Source organism: Aotus nancymaae, unplaced genomic scaffold (assembly GCF_030222135.1).
Source record: "Aotus nancymaae isolate 86718 unplaced genomic scaffold, 86718_ANA_hifiasm-v0.15.2.pri h1tg000094l, whole genome shotgun sequence".
In the NCBI taxonomy this organism is placed as follows: domain Eukaryota; kingdom Metazoa; phylum Chordata; class Mammalia; order Primates; family Aotidae; genus Aotus; species Aotus nancymaae.
In genome coordinates this window covers 840,330-864,051 of record NW_026988509.1, presented here as the reverse complement: position 1 = coordinate 864,051, position 23,722 = coordinate 840,330, and the positions used below count along the sequence as shown (strand labels likewise).

At 56.7% G+C, this 23,722-nt stretch overlaps 1 protein-coding gene across 2 annotated transcripts in view; it reads right to left on the bottom strand.

The window, feature by feature from the left end:
- LOC135271865 (germinal-center associated nuclear protein-like) overlaps positions 1 to 23,722 on the bottom strand; it is a 190,296-nt gene that overhangs the window by 42,509 nt on the left and 124,065 nt on the right. Inside the window, exons 1-5 of one of the 2 annotated variants that reach the window (XM_064369884.1) lie at positions 8,750 to 9,993; positions 7,974 to 8,197; positions 6,524 to 6,602; positions 6,023 to 6,167; positions 3,136 to 3,317 (exon numbers count right to left, since the gene is read on the bottom strand). The exons of the other annotated variant lie outside the window; for it this stretch is intronic. Coding sequence (XP_064225954.1) covers positions 3,136 to 3,317; positions 6,023 to 6,167; positions 6,524 to 6,602; positions 7,974 to 8,197; positions 8,750 to 9,968 — 1,849 coding nt within the window. The 5' untranslated portion in view covers positions 9,969 to 9,993. Of the gene's footprint in view, positions 1 to 3,135; positions 3,318 to 6,022; positions 6,168 to 6,523; positions 6,603 to 7,973; positions 8,198 to 8,749; positions 9,994 to 23,722 lie in introns of those variants that run through there. 2 annotated transcript variants of the gene reach the window in all.

The following is a 23,722-nucleotide window of genomic DNA, read 5'->3' as shown; positions in this document are numbered from 1 at the left end:
ATAAAAAGAAATTAAAACTTAAAACACACCCACATTACAAAGGAAAACAAAAATATCTGTCAGACTCTGAGCCTCAGAGAAAGAGGACTTAGGGTCTATTCTGCCAGGGAGTAGGACATCAAAGCTCCCAAAGACCCCTGGGTCTGCCGCTCTCCAACAGTCACAGACCCTCACTGCAGACTAAAAGTGGGGACGCAGCCTCACTTTCAGCCAGAGTTTTTAACTCCTGTCATAACCTCAATGACAAACTCTCATGGTGCAGGATGTTTACTAGAAGGATTCACTCATTACAACTGCAAATATTCCAAATATTGGCCGGGCATGGTGGCTCACGCCTATAATCCCAGTACTTTGGGAGGCCGAGGCAGGGGGATCACGAGGTCAGGAGATGGAGACCATCCTGGCGAACATGGTGGTGAAACCCCGTCTCAAAAAAAAAAAAAAAAAAGGCCAGGTGCGGTGGCTCATGCCTGTAATCCCAGCACTTTGGGAGGCTGAGGTGGGTAGATCACCTGAGGTCAGGAGTTTAAGACCACCCTGGTCAACATGAGGAAACCCCGTCTCTACTAAAAAAAAATAAAAAAATTAGCCAGGCATGGTGGTGGGTGCCTGTAATCCCAGTTACTCAGGAGGCTGAGACAGGAGAGTCACCTGAACACAGGAGGCAGAGTTTGCAGTGAGCTGAGATTGCATCATTGCACTCCAGCCTGGGCAACAAGAGTGAAACTCCATCTCAAAACAAACAAACAAAAAAAAACAACAAATATACCACTACTCTAAAACTCTGAAACAGTATTCATCATGACTTGAATGTAAAAATCATATAATAGAAGTTAACTGGGTTCTTACCTGAATAAGTAAACTGCTACGATTACACTTAGAATTAAAAGTTATAAATGTATCTTGCAAGTAAAAAGAAATGCAACAACTTCACAACTCAAAATATATACTTCTTGTTTTTATTTTGAAAAGTTCTATAACCTAGGCTTGGTGCAGTAGTGGCTCACGCCTATAATCCCAGCACTTTAGGAGGCCGAAGTGGACGGATCACCTGAGGTTGGGAGTTCAAGACCAGCCTGACCAACATGGAGAAACTCTGTCTCTACTAAAATTACAAATTAGGCCCGGTGCGGTGGCATACACCTGTAATTCCAGCACTTTGGGAGGCTGAGGCAGGAGGATCACCAGAGGTCAGGAGTTTGAGACCAGCTTTGCCAACATGGTGAAACACCATCTCTATTAAATATACAAAAATCAGCCAGGCATGGTGGTGGGCGCCTGCAATCCCAGCTACTCAGGAGGTTGAGGCAGGAGAATTGCTTGAACCTGGGAGGGGAAGGTTGCAGTGAGGTGTGATCACGCCACTACACTTCAGCCTGAACAGCAAAGCAAGACTCCATGTTAAAAAAAAATATACAAAATTAGCCAGGCATGGTGACACATGCCTACAATCCCAGCTACTTAGCTACTTGGGAGGCTGAGGCAAGAGAATCACTTGAACCAGAGAGGTGAAGGTGAGCCAAGATCACGCCATTACGCTCCAGCCTGGGCAACAGGAGTGAAACTCCATCCCAAAAAAAAAAAGAAAAACAGAAAAATTCTAATACCTGGTGTATCACAACTGTAATCCCAGCACTTTGGGAGGCCGAGGAGGGCAGATCGCGAGGTTAAGAGTTCGAGACCAGCCTGGCCTACATGGTGAAACCCCATCTCTCCTAAGAATACAAAAATGAGCTGGGTACGGAGGTATGCACCTGTAGTCCCAACTACTTGGGAGGCTAAGGCAGGAGAATTCGTTGAACCCAGGCGACGGAGATTGCAGTGAGCCAAGATGCACCACTGCACTCCAGCCAGGGCAACAGAGCAAGACTTCATCTCAGGAGGAAAAAAAGAAAAAGAAAAATTCTAATACCTAATGATTTTATTTGGAATACAAAAATCACTATATCAGTGACACAATGTATGATGGCAGCTTTTATTACCAAATAGTAAGAAAACACTGTGATTATTCTAATTATCCACAGCTTTTAAAAAATGGGATAGCTGAATTTTTTTTTTTTGAGACAGAGTCTCACCCTGTAACCCAGACTGGAGTGCAGTGGCGCAATCTCATTTCACTGTAACCTCTGCCTCGAGGGTTCAAGCAATTCTCCTGCCTCAGCCTCCTAAGGAGCTGGGACTACAGGTGCACACCACCGTACCCAGCTAATTTCTGTTTTTGTTTTTTTTTTGTAGAGACAGGTTTTCGCCATGTTGACCAAGCTGGTCTTGAACTCCTGACCTCAGGTGGTCCACATGCCTCAGCCTCCCAAAGTGCTGGGATTACAGGTGTGAGCCACCGCGCCCGACCCAGCTGAAATTTAAGACAAAAAAATTGGCAAAGAGGAGTACCTGTGTTTTTCCTTTTATTTTTGATCCCTGCATATATTTTCAGTGTTAATGGAATACTTTCTTTTTAGTAGGTAATACATTCACACAGTTCAACATTCCAATAGGGTAAGGATGTCCTGTCCGAGATGGAACACTCCACCATAACCTCTGCCCGTCAGAAACCCACTCCCTCGGCCAGGCGTGGTGGTTCACACCTATAATCCCAGCACTTTGGGAGGTGGGTGGATCACCTGAGGTCGAGAGTTCCAGACCAGCCTGGACAACATGGTAAAACCCTGTCTCTACTAAATATACAAAAAATTTGCTGGGCATGGTGGCACGTGCCTGTAATCCCAGCTACTCGGGAGGCCAAGGCAGAAGAATTGCTTGAACCCAGGAAGGGAGGTTGCGGTGAGCTGAGATCTCGCCATCGCACTCCAGCCTGGGCAACAAGAGCGAGACTCATCTCAAAAAAAAGAAAAAAAACAGAAACCTGCTCCCTCTACAGACATGAGCCCATCCTTTTGCCTGCTCCCACTACTATCTTGTACACACATAAGCAAACATATTTGAACGTATATGTACACACACACAGAGCACTCACTCCAAGGAAGACTGGCCGACCATGAAGCTCAGACACAGCACATCAGAGGCCCTGAGACTCAACAGCAACAGAGCCCACTGGAAAGAAGCAGCTCCCGCTCTGATGGCGCCCAAGAGGACGACCGCACCAGGCCCCAGAACCTCTGCCGCCTTGCCCCATACCTTGCCGCATGATCCTGTCTCTCTGGTCAAGCAGGCGGTACTTCTCCTTGGACGTCTCAGCCACGGTGCCTATCAGGGCGCTGAGGGGCGGCACACATGGCCCGAGGCCCTCGGAGCCTGAGTCCAAAGAGTCTCCCTCAAATTGGTGGGCCTTGAGGAGACTTGGCTTCTTCACTGGAGAGCTATAAAGTAAACACCACATTGAGGGCCCTTGTACCGGAAAGGCCTTTAGAGGGTTTTCATTTCTGAACACGTCCCCTCATCTTTCAAGACTTTCTGGTCCTCTGAAGTTGAGAAACTACAACCACTAAAATGAGGAGCCCTGATAAAGATGGGGATACGCACAAAAGCGTTATCCACATGATTCACTGACCTTAATAGGATTCTGAAATATTTCATACTTTTGAAAAACAAAGATAGCCTGGGCAACATAGTGAGACCTCATCTCTACAAAAAATTTAAACATTAGGCATCTGGCATGTGCCTATAGTTCCAGCTACTCAGGAGGCTGGGGTGAGAGGCTTGCTTCAGTCTGGCAGGCGGAGACTGCAGTGAGCTGGAATTGCACTGCTGCACTCCAGCCTGGGCAACAGAGCAAGACTCCATCCTTACCACCCCTCCAAAAAAAACAAGATAGACGCATTTAAACAGCTGAAAGGAACACTTACAAATTTCTATCTCAAAAAAATGAAACTTGCATGAAAAACACCTTTAATATAAGTATTATGCCTACATGTTTTAAAACAGAAGTTTATTTTGGCAGAAGGACATACTGAAAGGAACTGAGCATCCTCTCTCAGCTTCCCCATTTTCTGGTTTTTATCATTTTCTAAACTTGAATGTCAAAGAAGATATGTCAAAGCAGCAACTAAACTGCTCATCACAAAATGGAAAGTAAGAAAAATACATTGACGAAAAGGTAAGAAGACAGATTAAGCTGGAGACCTGTCAAAGTAGGCCTGGTGTGAAAAGGAAAAGCCTTTCAGAACAGAGTTCCCCCGACAGACGAGGCAGCCAGGGAAGCGCACATCACCCGCCAGCTCACACAACTAACACAGCCAACAGCATCTGCTTCGCCGTGATAACCTGCACCTGCAAAAAGTTATGCTGTCCTTCCTAGAAGAGATAGATTTTTAGCGGGGGAAAAAAGTCATGCTGGAAACTGCTAGAAGTGATTATTAAAAATGCATGGTGTGGCCAGGTGGGTGGCTCACACCTGTAGTCGGGAGTTCAAGACCAGCCTGGCCAACACAGTCAAACCGTCTCTACTAAAAATACAAAAATATTAGCCAGCATGGTGGAGTACCTGTAATGCCAGCTACTAGAGAGGCTGAGGCAGGAGAACTTCTTGAACCTGGGAGGCAGAGGTTGCAGTGAGCCAAGATCGCACCACCAAACTCCAGCGTGGGCAACAAAGACTCCATCTCAAAAAAAAAAGAGGCCGGGCACAGTGACTCATGCCTGTAATCCCAGCACTTTGGAATGCCAAGGCAGGTGGATCACCTGAGGTCAGCAGTTCGAGAACAGCCTGGCCAACATGGAGAGACCCCGTCTCTATTTAACAAAATAAAAAAGAAGACAGCACTTTGGGAGGCCGAGGCGGGTGGATCACGAGGTCAAGAGATTGAGACCATCCTGGTCAACGTGGTGAAACCCTGTCTCTACTAAAGGTACAAAAAATTAGCTGGGCACGGTGGCACATGCCTGTAATCCCAGCTACTCAGGAGGCTGAGGCAGGAGAATTGCCTGAACCCAGGAGGCGGAGGTTGCAGTGAGCCGAGATCGCACCATTGCACTCCGGCCTGGGTAACAAGAGCGAAACTCCATCTCCAAAAAAAAAAAAGAATGCATGGTTTATTACAGCCAGTTAGATGTCTTGAGGAAAAAAGTCATTGCTTATACGTTTACATGCCAAGTGGAACTGCACTCAACTGCAGTGGAATTCAGGACAAGATGAGCGAGATTTGCTACTATACCCTGTGAGGCAGGCAGCCACAGGGTGCCAGGCTGCATGTGTCTGTTCCGCAGAGCAGGCACTGTGTGTCCTCAGTGAGCAGCCTCCCCCCGTCTCCTGTAACAGCTGCTGTAGCTGAAAGGCCTTCACCAGCTACAGCAACTGTGTGACGAGATTCTCCCATAGAAAATGCCAAGATGGAAACAAACAAAAAGGCCAGCCCCGAAGGAAGGCTTTCTCAGCAGCCTTGACCCAGCCGGCCCCGAAGGAAGGCTTTCTCAGCAACCCTGACCCAGGCCGGCCCCGAAGGAAGGCTTTCTCAGCAACCTTGACCCAGGCTGGCCCTGAAGGAAGGCTTTCTCAGCAGCCTTGACCCAGCCAGCCCCGAAGGAAGGCTTTCCCAGCAACCTTGACCCAGGCCGGCCCCGAAGGAAGGCTTTCTCAGCAACCTTGACCCAGCCGGCCCCCGGAAGGAAGGCTTTCTCAGCAACCTTGACCCAGCCGGCCCCGAAGGAAGGCTTTCTCAGCAACCTTGACCCAGCCGGCCCCTGGAAGGAAGGCTTTCTCAGCAACCTTGACCCAGCCGGCCCCGAAGGAAGGCTTTCTCAGCAACCTTGACCCTAGGGCATGTGAGAACAAGACAGGACAGTACCACTGCTCTCCACCTTCTCTGCAGCTGGCAGGTACCAGTGTCAGAAAATTCTCTCTCCTGGCTGAGAGCACCAGCCCCACACAGACCCACCTCCACACGGCCCATGCTGGCCGGAGGGGCAGGCTCAGGAACCCCTGCCCCTCGACCCTCAAGCATCCCTGACAACTGGCTCTTGTTTCCTCACCACCACCCCCCGACCCCACAGCCCCGACTCAGGTGTCACTGTAGGGCAGTATTTCCTGGTACTTCCCAAATAAGGTCATTAGGAGGGGCCATCACACCTTTTATTCAGCAGGCTGCTAGCACCAGCCCTCCCTGTGGCCTTGCCAAGAGGAGAGTGCTGAAAAGATGTGTCTTCCGGGCTCGGGCTGACCACAACATCACCAGGCTTCTTCTCCTTCAGGGAAAAGGGTTTCTTATTGGGGCCTGAGGACATAGGAGGCAGAAAAGAGTTTATGCAGTCACAGATCACCTGGTACTAGACTTTGTCACTTTGTTTTTGAGAAAGTAATATTCTTTTCATTGTCACAGGAGGTTAGAGAAGAGCCCAAGGGAATAACTGAGATGCAAATCCACGCAGAGCCAGCCTCCCCCACTGGCTGGGGAAAGGGCCCACACTCAAAGGGTTTGTACAGAGCAAGAGAAACCGAAGAGAGGGCCAGGCCACACACAGTGGCTCATGCCTGTAATCCCAGATCAGCCTGGGCAACGTAGTGAGATCTCGTCTCTAATAAATAAATAAACAAAAATAATTTTTTGAAAACTGAGAATTGAAAACTCACTTATTTTCTTCCTGTGCCAAAAGATCGCCATGTCTTTATGCAAACTTTTCCCCTTCTTTCTAGCCAGGGCTGCAGATGCCTAGAAAACAACCACCAAGTGTGAGTACATCAGGAGACTAAAGGAAATGAGACTGAAAACTCAAACGCAGTAAGCAAAACATCCACCCAAAGGCACCAGGAGCCCCTGTCCTCCGTACACTAGTGATACCCCCATCCCCCACCTGCTGCCTGCAGAGCCTTCGGCTGTGGCCGCAGTCGTCTCCCTTATCTGTCTCACAAGCATCTATTTGCTCCGCTCTTTTTTCCGAATTAACAACTTTGCCTCACAGAACTCACAAACTTGGCCTCTGGCATTTAGTGAGATGATTTTCACCAGCTAATTACATATACAGAAACCAAGTTTTCCAAGTCACAATGAAGCGTAAAAGGGAGCTGCAGAATAACACACAAGATGCCATTTATCACAGAAAACACACAAAACCAACCACCTCTTAGTCTCCTTGTAGATACTCATAAAAACGTCTAGAAAAACACACACCACACTAGGTAACTGGACTGCTCTTGGGTAACAGGAGAGATGAGGGTGTTCAGCTTTGTCCGTACCAATGAATTGCTTATAAAGGCAGTGTATTTACATATTAGGTCATCAACTATTTAATGTTCAGCTGGGAAAATGAGCACATTGCAACAGGCAAAAAATGACTTTAAAAACAAATGAGGGGCTAGACACGGTGACTCACGCCTGTAACCTCAGCACTTTGGGAGGTTGAGGTGAGTGGATCTCAAGGTCAGGTGTTCAAGACTAGCCTAATCAATATAGTGAAACACTGTCTCTACTACAAATAAATTAGCCAGGCATGGTGGCAGGTGCCTGTAATCCCAGCTACTCAGGAGGCTGAGAAAGGCAAATCACTTGAACCTGGGAGGTGGAGGGTGCAGTGAGCCAAGATCTTGCCACTGCACTCCAGCCTGGGCAACAGTGCAAGACCCCATGTCAAAAAAAGAATAAGGTATTTGAGGCTGGGTGTGGTGGCTCACACCCGTAATCCCAGCACTTTGGGAGGCCAAGGTGGGCAGATCACCTAAGGTCAGAGTCTGAGACTAGCCTGACCAACACGGAGAAACCCCATTTCTACTAAAAAAAAAAATACAAAACTAGCAGGACATGGTGGTGCATGCCTGTAATCACAGCTGCTCGGGAGGCTGAGGCAGGAGAATTTCTTGAACCCGGGAGGCAGTGGTTTCAGTGAGCCAAGATTGTACCATTACACTCCAGCCTAGGCAATAGCGAAACTCCGTCTCAAAAAAAAAAAAAATAAGATATTTGAGTAATTTCCCTATATTAAACAAATAACTGATAGACCATGATGGCCCCCCCAAAAAGAAAAACAAGTTTTACAGTGACGTGGCTCAAATCTAGGGTAACAAATGGCGATACAGAAATACTCACATGATCAAAGAAATGCACCACTGCGAGCTTTTTGCTGCGCCTGGTAAAGATGCGCTGCACTTTAGCAATTTTGCCAAAATGGTTCTCCAGGACGGTCCTGTCGTTCAGGTAGTCAGGGACGTTCTTGCACTGGATCGCTGTGACTTCAGAGGGAGCCAAGCCCCCAAGACTATCTGTGCTCTCGCTTCTTTTACTCTGACGCACAGGAGTTCCTCTTAAAGAATCTAGGGGTTCAGAGAACAGACACTTAAACCATCAGATATAACACTTTCTAACAACAGGAGGCACCACCTGTGTAAAAGCAAAGATGTTCACAGGTGTAAGACCTGCTCCATATGACATGTAGAATCCCTAATGTGTTTTTTTGTTTTGTTTTTTTTGAGACAAAGTCTCGCCCTGTTGACCAAGCTGGAGTGCAGTGGTGCGATCTTGGCTCACTGCAACCTTTGCCTCCTGGGTTCAAGTGATTCTCCCTGCCTCAGCCTCCAGAGTAGCTGCGATTACAGGGGCCCGCCACCACATCCGGCTAATTTTGGTATTTTTAGTAGAAGAGGGGTTTCACCATGTTGGCCGGGCTGGTCTCGAACTCTTGACCTTGTGATCCACCCACCTCAGCCTCCCAAGGTGCTGAGATTATAAGCATAAGCCACCGCGCCCAGCCTAGAATCCCTAATGTTTAGAGGAGATTTATCTGAAAAATCAAGCTAACACCCAGAGAAACTTACTGGGAAACTGCCAGCAGGATTTACACTATGTTCCACATTTTCAGAACTCACCTCCTTTTTTTTCTCTACTTTCAGTTTCTTCCTCTTTATTCAAACCTGCAATCCGGGAAGGTGCCAGTAGAGACTGGCTCCCTCCTTGGGTAGCCACGTGGTCACTTTCTGCAGACTCAACAAAGCCAATTTCCTTTTTGGACTCCTTGTTGCCCAGGCGACCTACTTCTTTATTGCTTTTGAAAACATCCTGTATTGTCCGACCAAACAAAGTACCTCCCCGGGGTCTATTCAGGCGGACAGGTCGTTTATCTGGAGGATGATCCCCCCTGGACAGACGATCAGAATCTTCTGCTGTCTCATGGCCATGTCTCCTTGGGGAGCGATCCTGGTCCTTCTTCCTTTTCAGGCCTTTCATTAGGCTGGGAGGTGGTTCCACCTGGGAAACAGCTTCTTCACGCCCCTGCCTGACACCTGCTTTGCTGACCTGGAAGGGTTCACCCAAAACTGCAGATGACGACACAGGGAAGCTACTGAAGCTATTATTAGAACTTCCAAACACTGACTTAGGTCCTCTCTTCTCTTCCTCTACATTTTGGTTTGACAAAGCAGGGGTAAAAGCAGATAATGAATTATTGCTACTAACTGGTTTTGAAAAGGTAAAATTTGAATTGGTAGCTGAACTACTTGTTACTTGAGGAAAAGAGAAAGGGGTCAGGCCTCCAGGGGCACTAATTGGGTGGGAAAATGTGAAAAACCCGGAAGCAATTTGGCTCTGGGTTTTCTCTGGCTCAGCAGCAGCCCCCAGTATTGGTTTGAACATTGCGTTTTCCAGAGGTTTAAAACCGAATTCCGTTTTCCCAAAACCAGAACTCACTATTTCTCCAGTTTCTTGTCCAAAAGTAGAAGTGCTTGGGAAAGCCCCAACACCGGTGGGTGATTTAAAACTAAATCCTGGGTTTCCCAGCACAGATGAACTTGAAGGCCCAGAGGTAGCTACAAAGGTGGATGTGTGGTCAAGTCCAGAAAAGAGTCCAACAGTTGAGGTTTGGGTGAACCCTAATGTTTGCGCTGAAGAGGAGTGACTCACTCCAGAAGATGCTGGAAAGCTGGATACCTGGGGAAATCCTGAGCTCTTCCCACATAAGGTACTGTTTTGTCCAAAAAGAGGCTGACCAAATCGAAACGGCGCCTTGGATGGGAATGTTGTTACGCAACTACCAGAAGACGCCGAAAAAGCACTAGGCTGCTGCCCACTGAAAGGATTAGTTGGGTTCATCTTCTGATCCAATTATTAGAAGGTAGTAAGTATTACGTGTACAAAACTAATTGGCGTTCTGAAACAGCCTCCCCTTCGTCTTCATAACAAGCTGAAAGACAAAAATTCAGATCATCACAGCTACGTTCTGCTACAAAATTAAGAAAGGAATTTTTGAACACAGTCATATAAGGATAACTATTCCAAAGGCAGACAAAGGACTATTATTTTCTGAGAGCCAACGGGTTCTTTTGTTAGAGAATGGCGTAGAGACCGGTACAAATAATTACTTTGTTACAGAGGTTTAAAGCGTGATCCTAAAGAAGACATACATGAGGCCAAGAAACATATGAAAAAATGCTCATCATCACTGGTCATCAGAGAAATGCAAATCAAAACTACATTGAGATACCATCTCACGCCAGTTAGAATGGCGATCATTAAAAAATCTGGAGAAAACAGATGCTGGAGAGGATGTGGAGAAATAGGAACACTTTTACACTGTTGGTGGGAGTGTAAATTAGTTCAACCACTGTGGAAGACAGTGTGGCGATTCCTCAAGGACCTAGAAATAGAAATTCCATTTGACCCAGCAATCGCATTACTGGGCATATATCCAAAGGATTATAAATCGTTCTACTATAAGGACACATGCACACGAATGTTCATTGCAGCACAGTTTACAATAGCAAAGACCTGGAACCAGCCCAAATGCCCATCAGTGATAGACTGGACAGGAAAAATGTGGCACATATACACCATGGAATATTATGCAGCCATTAAAAAGGAGGAGTTCACATCCTTCGTAGGGACATGGATGAACCTGGAAACCATCATTCTCAGCAAACTGACACAAGAACACAAAATCAAACACCACATGTTCTCACTCATAGGCGGGTGTTGAACAAGGAGAACACATGGACACAGGGAGGGGAGCACTATACATGGGGGTCTGTTGGAGGGGAGGGGGGATAGTGGGGGGGGTGGGGAGTTGGGGAGGGATAGCATGGGGAGAAATGCCAGATATAGGTGAAGGGGAGGGAGGCAGCAAATCATACTGCCACGTGTGCACCTGTGCAACAACCTTGCATGTTATTCACATGTACCCCAAAACCTAAAATGCAATAAAAAATAAAATAAAATAAAATAAAGCGTGATCCTTTAAGATTAAAAAAAAAAAAAAAAAAAAATGGCCGAATGACAGTTGGTAAATTCATGAAAAACCTCCACTGGCAGTAAGAAAATGAACGCTGTTCCTCCTTACGACTTAAGAGATGGATTTCTCCCGACCGCCTGCACTCTCTACAGCCGGAGAACCGGACCGTAACGCAGCCAGAACGTTAGCGTTTCGGGGCCTCCTCCCAACCGGCTTCCCTCGGGGCGGCTGCGCGCCAAGCGCGTCCTCGCGCACTCCTTTACCGCCCCGGCGACCCCGCAGCCGGCCGAAGGGTGAGGCGCCGCCACGGAGCTGCGGAACCCGGCGGGGACGGCGTGCCCGGAAGCCTAAGCTTCCGCCCAGCGCAGCCCGAAAGGCGGAGGCCGCGGTCACGCGCCGGGCTCGCCGGGGCCGCCGACGACGCAGCGCTCCCTTAGAGATGACGGGGAGGGCCCGGCGCCGGCCCAACCCCCTCGATCACCGTCTCGCCGCTGGACCCCGAGGCCCGCGCAGCTCCCGGACCCCCTGAAAGGACGAGAGGCGCAAGCCCAGCCGGCAACTGCGACACTGCCACTGCGCACCGCGGACGGAAAACGCGGAGGACCGAAAACGCGGCGGACCGATTTCCAGCTCGCGCAGTACTACCGGGTTCCGCCGCCATCGGGTTCCGCCCTCGGCACCCTGCCAGGTGGCGGAGCTTCCGGTGGGGCGGGTCCGCCTCGCTCGCGCCCTTTGCCGGGTCTCGAGCCCGGTACGTGCGGGCGGGTTCCTAGTCTCCCAAACGGGAGCGTCGCAGTCATCCGCGTGGGTCCGCACCACACGCTCACCTGTCTCCCGCCCTGTCCCTCCCCACCTCGCCGCGCTCGCGCGCACCGCCCAGCCGCCCCATCTCGGGGAACGGCGCCCCCGCCCCGGGTAGAGACCCGGGCCCCCCGGCACCTACCCCTGTGCAGAGACCCAGGACCCCGGCATATACCCCTGTGCAGAGACCCAGGCCCCCCGCGGCACCTACCCCTGTCCAGAGACCCAGGCCCCCCCGGCACCTACCACTATCCAGACACCCAGCCCCTCCGACACCTACCACTGTCCAGACACCCAGCCCCCCCGGCACCTACCACTATCCAGACACCCAGCCCCTCCGACACCTACCACTGTCCAGACACCCAGCCCCCCCGGCACCTTCCCCTGTCCACAGACCCAGGCCCCCAGCACCTGCCCCTGTACAGAGACCTAAACCCCGGCACCTACCCCTGTTCAGAGGCCCTGGACTCCGGCACCTACCAAGGCCTAGGCCCCTCGGCATCTGCCCCTGTCGAAAGACCCCAACCGCCGGCAGCTGCCTCTGTCCAGAAGCCCAGGACCCCGCACCTACCCCTGTCTAGAGACCCAGGTCCCCAGGCACCTACCCCTGTGCAGAGGCCCTGGACTCCGGCAGCTGCCCGCGTTCACAGACCCTGGCCCCCGACAGCTGCCCCGTCCAGACACCCTGAACCCCAGCAATTACCCAGGCCAAGGCCCCCCGGCACCTACACCTGTCCAGACACCCAGGCCCCCTGCACCTACCCCATCCAGAGGCCATGGAGCCCGGCACCTATCCCTGTCCAGAGACCCAGGCACCCCGGCACCTACCCGCGCCGTTCAGAAACCCAGGCCTCCCGCACCTGCCCCTGTCCGGAGACCCAGGGCCCCCGGCCCCTGCCCCTGTCCAGAGGCCCTGGACCCCGGCACCTACCCAGGCCCAGGCCCCTCAGTACCTACCCCTGTCCAGAGGCCCAGGCCCCCAGGCACTTATCCTTGTCGAGAGACCCAGGCCCCCGGCACCTACCCCGTCCAGAGGACCAAGACCCCTGGCACCTACCCCTGTCCAGAAACCCAGTCCCCCGGGACCTACCCCGTCTAGAGGCCCTGGACTCCAGCAGATACCCCCGTTCAGAGGCCCAGGACCCCGGCACCTGGCCCCGTCCAGAGATCAAGGCCCACCGGCACCTGACCCTGTCCAGAAACCCTGGACCCCGGCACCTACCCAGGGCCAGGCCCCCTGGCACTTACTCCCGAACAGAGACCCAGGACTCTTGACACCTACGCCTGTCCAGAGACCCAGGCCCCTGGCACCTACCCCTGTCCAGAGACCCAGGCCCCCCGGCACCTACCACTATCCAGACACCCAGCCCCTCCGACACCTACCACTGTCCAGACACCCAGCCCCCCCGGCACCTTCCCCTGTCCACAGACCCAGACCCCAGCACCTGCCCCTGTACAGAGACCTAAACCCCGGCACCTGTCCCTGTTCAGAGGCCCTGGACTCCGGCACCTACCAAGGCCTAGGCCCCTCGGCATCTGCCCCTGTCGAAAGACCCCAACCCCCGGCAGCTGCCTCTGTCCAGAAGCCCAGGACCCCGCACCTACCCCTGTCCAGAGACCAAGGTCCCCCAACACCTACCCCTGTACAGAGGCCGAGGTCTCCCAACACCAACCCCTGTCCAGCACCCCGCACCTACCCATGTCCAGAGACCCAGGCCCCCAGGCACCTATCCCTGTCCAGAGACCCAGGCCCCCGGCACCTACCCTGTCCAGAGACCCAGGGCCCCCGGCACCTAGCCCTGTGCAGAGGCCCTGGACCCCGGCACGTACCCCTGTCCAGAGACCCGGGCCCCCCGGGAACCTACCCCTGTCCCCAGACCCAGGCCAGCCAGCACTTATCCCTGTCCAGAGACCCAGGCGCCCCTGCATTTGCCCCTGTCAAGAGACCCAGGACCCCCGGAACCTGCCCGTATCCAGAGGCCCTGGATCCCGGGACCTACCCATGTCGAGTCCCAGGCCCCCAGGCACCTGTCCCTGTCCAGAGACCCAGGCCCCAGGCACCTACCCCCGTTGAGAGACCCAGGCCCCCGGCACCAGCCCCTGTCCAGAGACCCAAGCCCCCGGCACCTACCCCTGTTCAGAGACCCAGGCCCCACGGCACGTGCCCCTGTCGAGAGGCCCTGGACCCCGGCACCTGCCCCTGTCCAGAGGCCCAGGACCCCACACCTACCCTTCTCTAAAGACCTAGGTCCCCCAATAACTACCCCTGTCCAGAGGCACAGGACCGCAACACCTACACCTGTTCAGGACCCCGCACCTACCCCTGTTCAGCGACCCAGGACCCCGACACCTAACCCTTTCCAGAGAACCAGGCCCCCAGCCCCTACCCTGTCTGGAGACCCAGGCCCCCGTAACCTACCTCTGTCCAGAGGCCCTGGATCCCGGCACCCATCCCCGTTCAGAGACCCAGGCCCCCGGCACCAGCCCCTGTCCAGAGACCCAGTCCCCCCAGCACCTTTCCCTGTCCAGAGGCCCTGGAACCCGGCACCTACCGAGGCCCAGGCCCCCTGGCACCTGACCCCGTCCAGAGACCAAGGACCCCTGGCACCTACCCGTCCAGAGACCCAGGCCCCCTGGCAACAACCACCGTTCAGAGACCTAGGCCCCCGGCACCTGCCCCTTCCAGAGAACCAGGCCCCCCAGCACCTACCCCTATACAGAGACCAAGGCACCTGCCCCTTCCAGAGACCCAGGCGCCGCAGCACCTACCCCTATCCAAAGACCAAGGCGTCCCGGCACCTACACCTGTCCAGAGACCCAGGCCTCCGGCACTTACCCCTGTCCAGAGACTCAGGACCCCGGCATCTACCCCTGTCCTGAGACCCGGGCACCCGGCACCTCCCCTGTCCAGAGACTCAGGACCCCTGGAACCTACACCTGCCCAGAGACACCCGCCGCCAGCAGCTACCCCTGTCCAGAGACTCAGGCACCCCGGCACCTAGCCCTGTCCAGAGGCCCTGGACCCCAGCACCTGCCCCTGTCAAGGGAACCAGGCCCCCCAGCACCTGCCACTGTCCAGAGACCAAGGCCCCCCGGCACCTACAGCTGTCCAGAGACTCAGGACCCCGGCACCTGAACATGTCCAGATACCCACGCCCCCCGGTCCCTGCACCTGTCCAGACACCCAAGCACCTAGGCACCTACCCCTGTGTAGAGACCCAGGCCCCCCAGCACCTACCCCTGTCCAGAGACCCAGGCCCCTGGCACCTGCCCCTCTCCAGAGACCTAAACTCCCGGCACCTGCCCCTGTTCAGAGGCCCTGGACCCCGGCACCTACCCAGGCCAAGGCCCCTCGGCACCTGACCCTGTCCAGAGACCAAGGCCCCTCGGCACCTACAGCTGTCCAGAGACTCAGGACCCCAGCACCTGAACATGTCCAGATGCCCTGAACCCCGGCACCTGCCCCTGTCCAGATACCCAGGTCCCCCGGTCCCTGCACCTGTCCAGAGACCCAAGCATCTAGGCACCTACCCCTGTGTAGCGACCCAGGCCCCCCAGCACCTACCCTTGTCCGGAGACCCAGGCCCCTGGCACCTGCCCCTCTCCAGAGACCTAAACCCCCGGCACCTGCCCCTGTTCAGAGGCCCTGGACCCCGGCACCTACCCAGGCCAAGGCCCCTCGGCACCTGACCCTGTCCAGAGACCCAAACACACGGCACCTGCCTCTGTCGAGAGACCCAGGACCCCGCACCTTCCCCTGTCCAGAGACCAAAATCCCCAAACACCTACCCCTGTCCAGAGACCCAACCCCCAGCACCTACCCTTTCCAGAGACCCAGGATACCGGCGCCTACCCCTGTCCAGAGACCCAGGACCCCGACACCTACCCCTGTCTAGAGACTCAGGCCCCCCGGCAACTGCCTCTGTCCAGAGGCCCTAGAGCCCAGCACCTACTAAGTCCCAGGCCCCTCGGCACCTACCCCGGGTCAGAGACCCAGGGCCTCTGGCACCTAGCCCTGTCCAGAGGCCCTGGACCTCGGGACCTGCCCATGTCCAGAGACCCAGGCTCCTCGGCACCAGCCCCTGTCCAGAGACCCAGGCCCCTGGCACCTACCCCTGTTCAGAGACCCAGAACCCGGCACCTACCAGTTTCTAGAGACTCAGGCCCCCCGGCACCTACCCCTGTCCAAAGACCCATGCGCCCCGGCACCTGCGCCTGTCCAGAGGCCCAGACCCTCTGCACCTGCCCCTGTCCAGAGGCCCTGGACCCCTGCACCTGCCCCTGTCCAGAGGCCGAGGACCCCTAACACCTACCCCTTTCCAGGACCACGCACCTATCCCTGTCCAGACACCAAGGCCCCCCAGCACCTACCCCTGTCCAGAGAACCAGGCCCCCAGCACCTACCCCGTCCAGGGACCCAGGCCCCTGGGCACCTACCCCTGCCCAGAGGCCCTGGACCCCGGCACATACCCCTGTCCAGAGGCACTGGACCCCGGCACCTACCCAGTCCCAGGCCCCTCGGCACCGACAACTATCCAGAGATCCAGGCCCCCCGGCACCAAGCCCTGTCCAGAGACATCAGGTCCCCCGGCACCTAGCCCTGTCCAGAGGCCCTGGACCCCGGCACCTACCCCTGTCCAGAGACACAGGCCCCCGGTACCTACCCCTGTCCAGAGACGCCGGTCCCCCGGGACCTACCCCTGTCAAGAAACCCAGAACCCCCGGCACCTAACCCTGTCCACAGACACAGGCCCCCGGCACCTATCCCGTCCAGAGACGCAGGACCCCGGCACCTAACTCTGTCCAGACACCCAGGCCCCCGGCACCTACCCATGTCCAGAGACCCAGGAACCCGGCAGCTACCCCTGTCCAGAGACCCAGGACCCTGGCACCTACCCCTGTCTAGAGACCCAGGCGCCCAGGCACCTACCCCTGTGCAGAGGCCCTGGACCCCGGCAGCTACCCGCGTTCAGAGACCCTGGCCCCCGACAGCTGCCCCGTCCAGACACCCTGGACCCCAGCAATTACCCAGGCCAAGGCCCCCCGGCACCTACAGCTGTCCAGACACCCAGGCCCCCTGCACCTACCCCATCCAGAGGCCATGGAGCCCGGCACCTATCCCTGTCCAGAGACCGAGGCACCCCGGCACCTACCCCCGCCGTTCAGAAACCCAGGCCCCCCACACCTGACCCTGTCCGGAGACCCAGGGCCCCCGGCCCCTGCCCCTGTCCAGAGGCCCTGGACCCCGGCACCTACCCAGGCCCAGGCCCCCCGGCACCTACCCCTCTCCAGAGGCCCAGGCCCCCAGGCACTTACCCTTGTCGAGAGACCCAGGCCCCCGGCACCTACCCCGTCCAGAGGACCAAGACCCCTGGCACCTACCCCTGTCCAGAAACCCAGTCCCCCGGGACCTACCCCGTCTAGAGGCCCTGGACTCCGGCAGATACCCCCGTTCAGAGGCCCAGGACCCCGGAACCTGGCCCCGTCCAGAGATCAAGGCCCACCGGCACCTGACCCTGTCCAGACACCCTGGACCCCGGCACCTACCCAGGCCCAGGCCCCCTGGCACCTACTCCCGTACAGAGACCCAGAACTCTTGACACCTACGCCTGTCCAGAGACCCAGGCCCCTGGCACCTACCCTGTACAGAGACCGGGGACCCCGGCACCAACACCTGTCCAGAGACCCAGGCTCCCCGGCACCTACCCCTGTCCAGACACCCAGGGCCCCCGGCACCCAGCTCTGTGCAGAGTCCCTGGACCCCGGCACCTACCCCTGTCCTGAGACACAGGCCCCGGAACCTACCCCCGTCCAGAGACCCAGGCCCCCGGCACCTACCCCTGTCCACAGACCCAGGCCCCCGGCACCTACCCCTGTCCAGAGGCCCAGGACCCCAACACCTACCCCGGTCCAGGACCCCACATCTAGCCCTGTCCAGAGATGCAGGCCCCGCGACACCTACCCCTGTCCAGAGACCCAGGCTCCCCAAGACCTGCCTCTGTCCAGAGGCACTGGACCCCAGGACCTGCCTCTGTCCAGAGGCACTGGACCCCGGCACCTACCCAGTCCCAGGCCCCTCGGCACCGACAACTATCCACAGATCCAGGCCCCCCGGCACCAAGCCCTGTCCAGAGACATCAGGTCCCCCGGCACCTAGCCCTGTCCAGAGGCCCTGGACCCCGGCACCTACCCCTGTCCAGAGACACAGGCCCCCGGTACCTACCCCTGTCCAGAGACGCAGGTCCCCCGGGACCTACCCCTGTCAAGAAACCAAGAACGCCCGGCACTTAACCCTGTCCACAGACACAGGCCCCAGGCACCTATCCTGTCCAGAGACGCAGGACCCCAGCACCTAACCCTGTCCAGACACCCAGTCCCCCGGCACCTACCCATGTCCAGAGACCCAGGACCCTGGCAGCTACCCCTGTCCAGAGACCCAGGACCCCAGCACCTACCCCTGTCTAGAGACCCAGGCCCCCCGGCAACTGCCTCTGTCCAGAGGCCCTAGAGCCCAGCACCTATTAAGTCCCAGGCCCCTCGGAACCTACCAGGGTTCAGAGACCCAGGGCCTCTGGCACCTAGCCCTGTCCAGAGGCCCTGGACCTCGGCACCTGCCCCTGTCCAGAGACCCAGGCTCCTCGGCACCAGCCCCTGTCCAGAGACCCAGGCCCCTGGCACCTACCCCTGTTCAGAGACCCAGGGCCCTGGCACCTACCCCTGTTCAGAGACCCAGAACCCGGCACCTACCAGTTTCTAGAGACTCAGGCCCCCGGCACCTACCCCTGTCCAAAGACCCATGCGCCCCGGCACCTGCGCCTGTCCAGAGGCCCAGACGCTCGGCACCTGCCCCTGTCCAGAGGCCCTGGACCCCTGCACCTGCCCCTTTCCAGAGGCCGAGGACCCCTAACACCTACCCCTTTCCAGGACCGTATACCTTCCCTGTCCAGAGACCAAGGCCCCCAGCATCTACCCCTGTCCAGAGAACCAGGCCCCCAGCACCTACCCCTGCCCAGAGGCCCTGGACCCCGGCACATACCCCTGTCCAGAGACCCAGGCCCCCAGGCACCTAACCCTGTCCAGAGACCGACCCAGGCCTTCTGGCACCTGCCCCTGTCCAGAGGCACTGGACCCTAGCACCTACCCAGGCCCAGGGCCCCAGCAACTACCTCTGTCCAGAGACCCTGGGCTCCCGGCACCTAGCCCTGTCCAGATGCCCTGGATCCCGGCACCTAACCTGTGCAGAGAACCAGGCCCCCAGCACATATCCCTGGCCAATGACCCAAAAAAAAAACCACACATGATTATCTCAATAGATGCAGAAAAGGTCTTTGATAAAATTCAACACCCTTTCATGCTAAAAACTCTCCATAAACTAGGTGTTGACAGAACTATCTCTAAATAGTAAGAGCTATTAATGACAAACCCATAGCCAGTACCATAATGAATGGGCAAAAGCTGGAATCATTCCCTTTAAATCCAGCACAAGACAAGGATGCCGGCTTTCACCACTCCTATTCCACATAGTATTGGAAGCTCTGGCCAGAGAAATCAAGCAAAAAAAAAAGAAACAAAGTGTATTCAAACAGGAAGAGAGGACATCAAATTGTCTCTGTTTGCAGACAACATGAGTGTATATTTACAAAACCCCATCATCTCAGGCAAGCAGAGAGCCAAACCTTGAGTGAACTCCTCCCATTCACAATTGTTACAAAGAAAATAAATTACCTAGGAAGACAACTTACAAGGGAAGTGAAGGACCTCTTCAAGGAGAACTACAAGCTACCGCTCAAAGAAATAAGAGAGGACACAAACAAACGGAAAAACATTCCATGCTCGTGGGTCGAAAGAATCATTATCGTGAAAATGGCCATACTGCCCAAAGTAATTTGTAAATTCAATGCTATTCCCCTCAAGCTACCACTGATTTTCTTCACAAAACCAGAAACAACTACTTTAAATTTCATGTGAAACCAAAAAAGAGCCCGTATAGCCAAGACAATCCTAAGTCAAAAGAACAAAGCTGGAGGGATCACACTACCTGACTTGAGACTGTTCTAAAGAGACACAGTAACCAAAACAGCATGGTACCGGTACGAACTAAATATGTAGACCAAAGGAACAGAACAGAGACCTCAGAAATAACACCACGCCTCCACAACCATCTGATCTTCCACAAATCTGTCAAGAACAAGCAATGGGGAAAGGGTTCCCAATTTAATCAATGGTGCTGGGAAAACTGGCTAGCCATATGCAGAAAACAGAAACTAGACCCATTCCTTACATCTTACACAAAAATTAAGATGGATTAAAGATGCAGACATAAAAAGTAAAACCATAAATACCCTAGAAGAAAACCTAAGCAATCTCATCCAGGACATAGGCAAGGGCAAAGACTTCATGACTAAAACAGCAAAAGCCATTGCAACAAAAGCCAAAATTGATAAATGGGATCTAACGAAAGAGCTTCAGCTCAGCCAGTCTCTGCCCCTGTCGAGAGACCCAAACCCCCGGCACCTGCCCCTGTCGAGAGGCCCAGGACCCCCGGCACCTAGCCAGTCCCAGGCCCCCCGGGACTGGACATACCCCTGTCCAGAGACCCAGGCCTCTGGCACGTGTCCCGTCCATAGACCCAGGACCCCGGCACCTGCCCCTGTCCAGAGGCTCTGGACCCTGGCACCTACCCAGGCCCAGGTCTCCCGGCACCTACCCCCGTCCAGAGACCCAGGACCCCCGGTACCTACCCCTGTCCAGAGACCCAGGCCCCCTGGCACCTACCCCCGTTCAGAGACCCAGGCCCCCCAGTAACTGCCCCTGTCCAGAGGCCCTGGACCCCGGAACCTACCCAGGTCCAGGCCCCCCGGCACCTACCATCGTCTAGAGACCCATGCCCCCAGAACCCACCCCCGTTCAGAGACCCAGGCCCCAGCACCTGCCCCTGTCCAGAGACCCAGGCCCCCCGGCACCTACCACTGTCCAAAGACCCAAGAACCCTGGCACGTACCTGTGTCAAGAGACCCAGGCCCCCCGGCACCTGCCTCTGTCCAGAGACCCAGGTCCCCAGGAACCTACCCCTGTTCACAGACCCAGGCACCCCGGCACATGCCCCTGTCCAGAGGCCCTGGACCGCGACACCTACCCAGGCCCAGGCCCCTCGGCACCTACCCCTGTCCAGAGACCAAGGCCCCCTGGCACCTGCCCCTATCCAGAGGCCCTGGACCCCGGCACCTACACAGGCCCAGGCCCCCCGGCACCTATCCCTGTCCAGAGGACCAGGATCCCTGGCACCTACCCCTATCCGAAGACTCAGGCCCACGACACTTACCCTGTCCAGAGACCGAGGACCCCTGGCACCTACCCCTGTCCAGAGACTCAGGCCCATGGCACTTACCACGTCCAGAGACCGAGGACACCCGGAACCTACCCCTGTCCAGAGACCCAGACCCCCCGGCACCTACACCTGTCCAGAGACTCAGGCACCCCGGCACCTAGCCCTGTCCAGAGGCCCTGGACCCCGGCATCTACTCCTGTCCAGAGACCAAGGTCCCCCAACACCTACCCCTGTACAGAGGCCGAGGTCCCCCAACACCAACCCCTGTCCAGCACCCCGCACCTACCCATGTCCAGAGACCCAGGCCCCCAGGCATCTACCCCTGTCCAGAGACCCAGGCCCCCGGCACCTACCCTGTCCAGAGACCCAGGGCCCCCGGCACCTAGCCCTGTGCAGAGGCCCTGGACCCCGGCACGTACCCCTGTCCAGAGACCCGGGCCCCCCGGGAACCTACCCCTGTCCCCAGACCCAGGCCAGCCAGCACTTATCCCTGTCCAGAGACCCAGGCGCCCCTGCATTTGCCCCTGTCAAGAGACCCAGGACCCCCGGAACCTGCCCGTATCAGGAGGCCCTGGATCCCGGGACCTACCCATGTCGAGTCCCAGGCCCCCAGGCACCTGTCCCTGTCCAGAGACCCAGTCCCCAGGAACCTACCCCCGTTGAGAGACCCAGGCCCCCGGCACCAGCCCCTGTCCAGAGACCCAGGCTCCCGGCACCTACCCCTGTTCAGAGACCCAGGCCCCACGGCACGTGCCCTTGTCGAGAGGCCCTGGACCCCGGCACCTGCCCCTGTCCAGACGCCCAGGACCCCACACCTACCCTTGTCTAAAGACCCAGGTCCCCCAATACCTACCCCTGTTCAGAGGCAGAGGACCGCAACACCTACCCCTGTTCAGCGACCCAGGACCCCGACACCTAACCCTTTCCAGAGAACCAGGCCCCCAACCCCTACCCTGTCCGGAGACCCAGGCCCCCGTCACCTACCTCTGTCCAGAGGCCCTGGATCCCGGCACCTATCCCCGTTCAGAGACCCAGGCCCCCGGCACCAGCCCCTGTCCAGAGACCCAGTCCCCCCAGCACCTTTCCCTGTCCAGAGGCCCTGGAACCCGGCACCTACCGAGGCCCAGGCCCCCTGGAACCTGCCCCCGTCCAGAGACCAAGGATCCCTGGCACCTATCCGTCCAGAGACCCAGGCCCCCTGGCACGAACCACCGTTCAGAGACCTAGGCCCCCAGCACCTGCCCCTTCCAGAGACCCAGGCCCACCAGCACCTACCCCTATACAGAGACCAAGGCACCTGCCCCTTCCAGAGACCCAGGCCCCGCAGCACCTACCCCTATCCAAAGACCAAGGCGTCCCGGCACCTACACCTGTCCAGAGACCCAGGCCTCCGGCAGTTACCCCTGTCCTGAGACCCGGGCCCCCGGCACCTAGCCCTGTCCAGAGGCCCTGGACCCCGGCATCTACCCCTATCCACAGACCCAGGCCCCCCGGCACCTACCCCTGTCCAGAGACCCAGGCTGCGGGCACCTACCCCTGTCCAGAGATTCAGGACCCCCGGCACCTACACCTGTCCAGAGACCCAGGCACGCCGGCATCTACCCCTGTCCAGAGACCCAGGCCCTCCGGCACCTACCTCTGTCCAGAGACATAGGCGCCCCCACATCTGCCCGTGTGAAAAGACCCATGCCCGCGGCACCTGAACATGTCCAGATGCCCTGGACCCTGGCCAGGGTACCCCTGTCCGGATACCCAGGCCCCCCGGCCCCTGTACCTGTCAAGAGACCCGGGCCCCCCGGCACCTACCCCTGTGCAGAGACCCAGGCCCCCTGGCACCTACCCCCGTTCAGAGACCCAGGCCCCCCAGTACCGGCCCCTGTCCAGAGGCCCTGGACCCCGGAACCTACCCAGGCCCTGGCCCCCCGGCACCTACCATCGTCTAGAGACCCATGCCCCCAGAACCCACCCCCGTTCAGAGACCCAGGCCCCAGCACCTGCCCCTGTCCAGAGACCCAGGACCCCCGGCACCTACCACAGTCCAAAGACCAAGACCCCTGGCACGTACCTGTGTCAAGAGACCCAGGCCCCCCGACACCTGCCTCTGTCCAGAGACCCAGGTCCCCCGGAACCTACCGCTGTCCACAGACCCAGGCCCCCCGGCACATGCCCCTGTCCACAGGCCCTGGACCGCGACACCTATCCAGGCCCAGGCCCCCCGGCACCTACCCCTGTCCAGAGACCAAGGCCCCCTGGCACCTGCCCCTATCCAGAGGCCCTGGACCCCGGCACCTACACAGGCCCAGGCCCCCCGGCACCTATCCCTGTCCAGAGGACCAGGCTCCCCGGCACCTACCCCTATCCGAAGACTCAGGCCCACGACACTTACCCTGTCCAGAGACCGAGGACCCTTGGCACCTACCCCTGTCCAGAGACTCAGGCCCATGGCACTTACCACGTCCAGAGACCGAGGACCCCCGGCACCTACCCCTG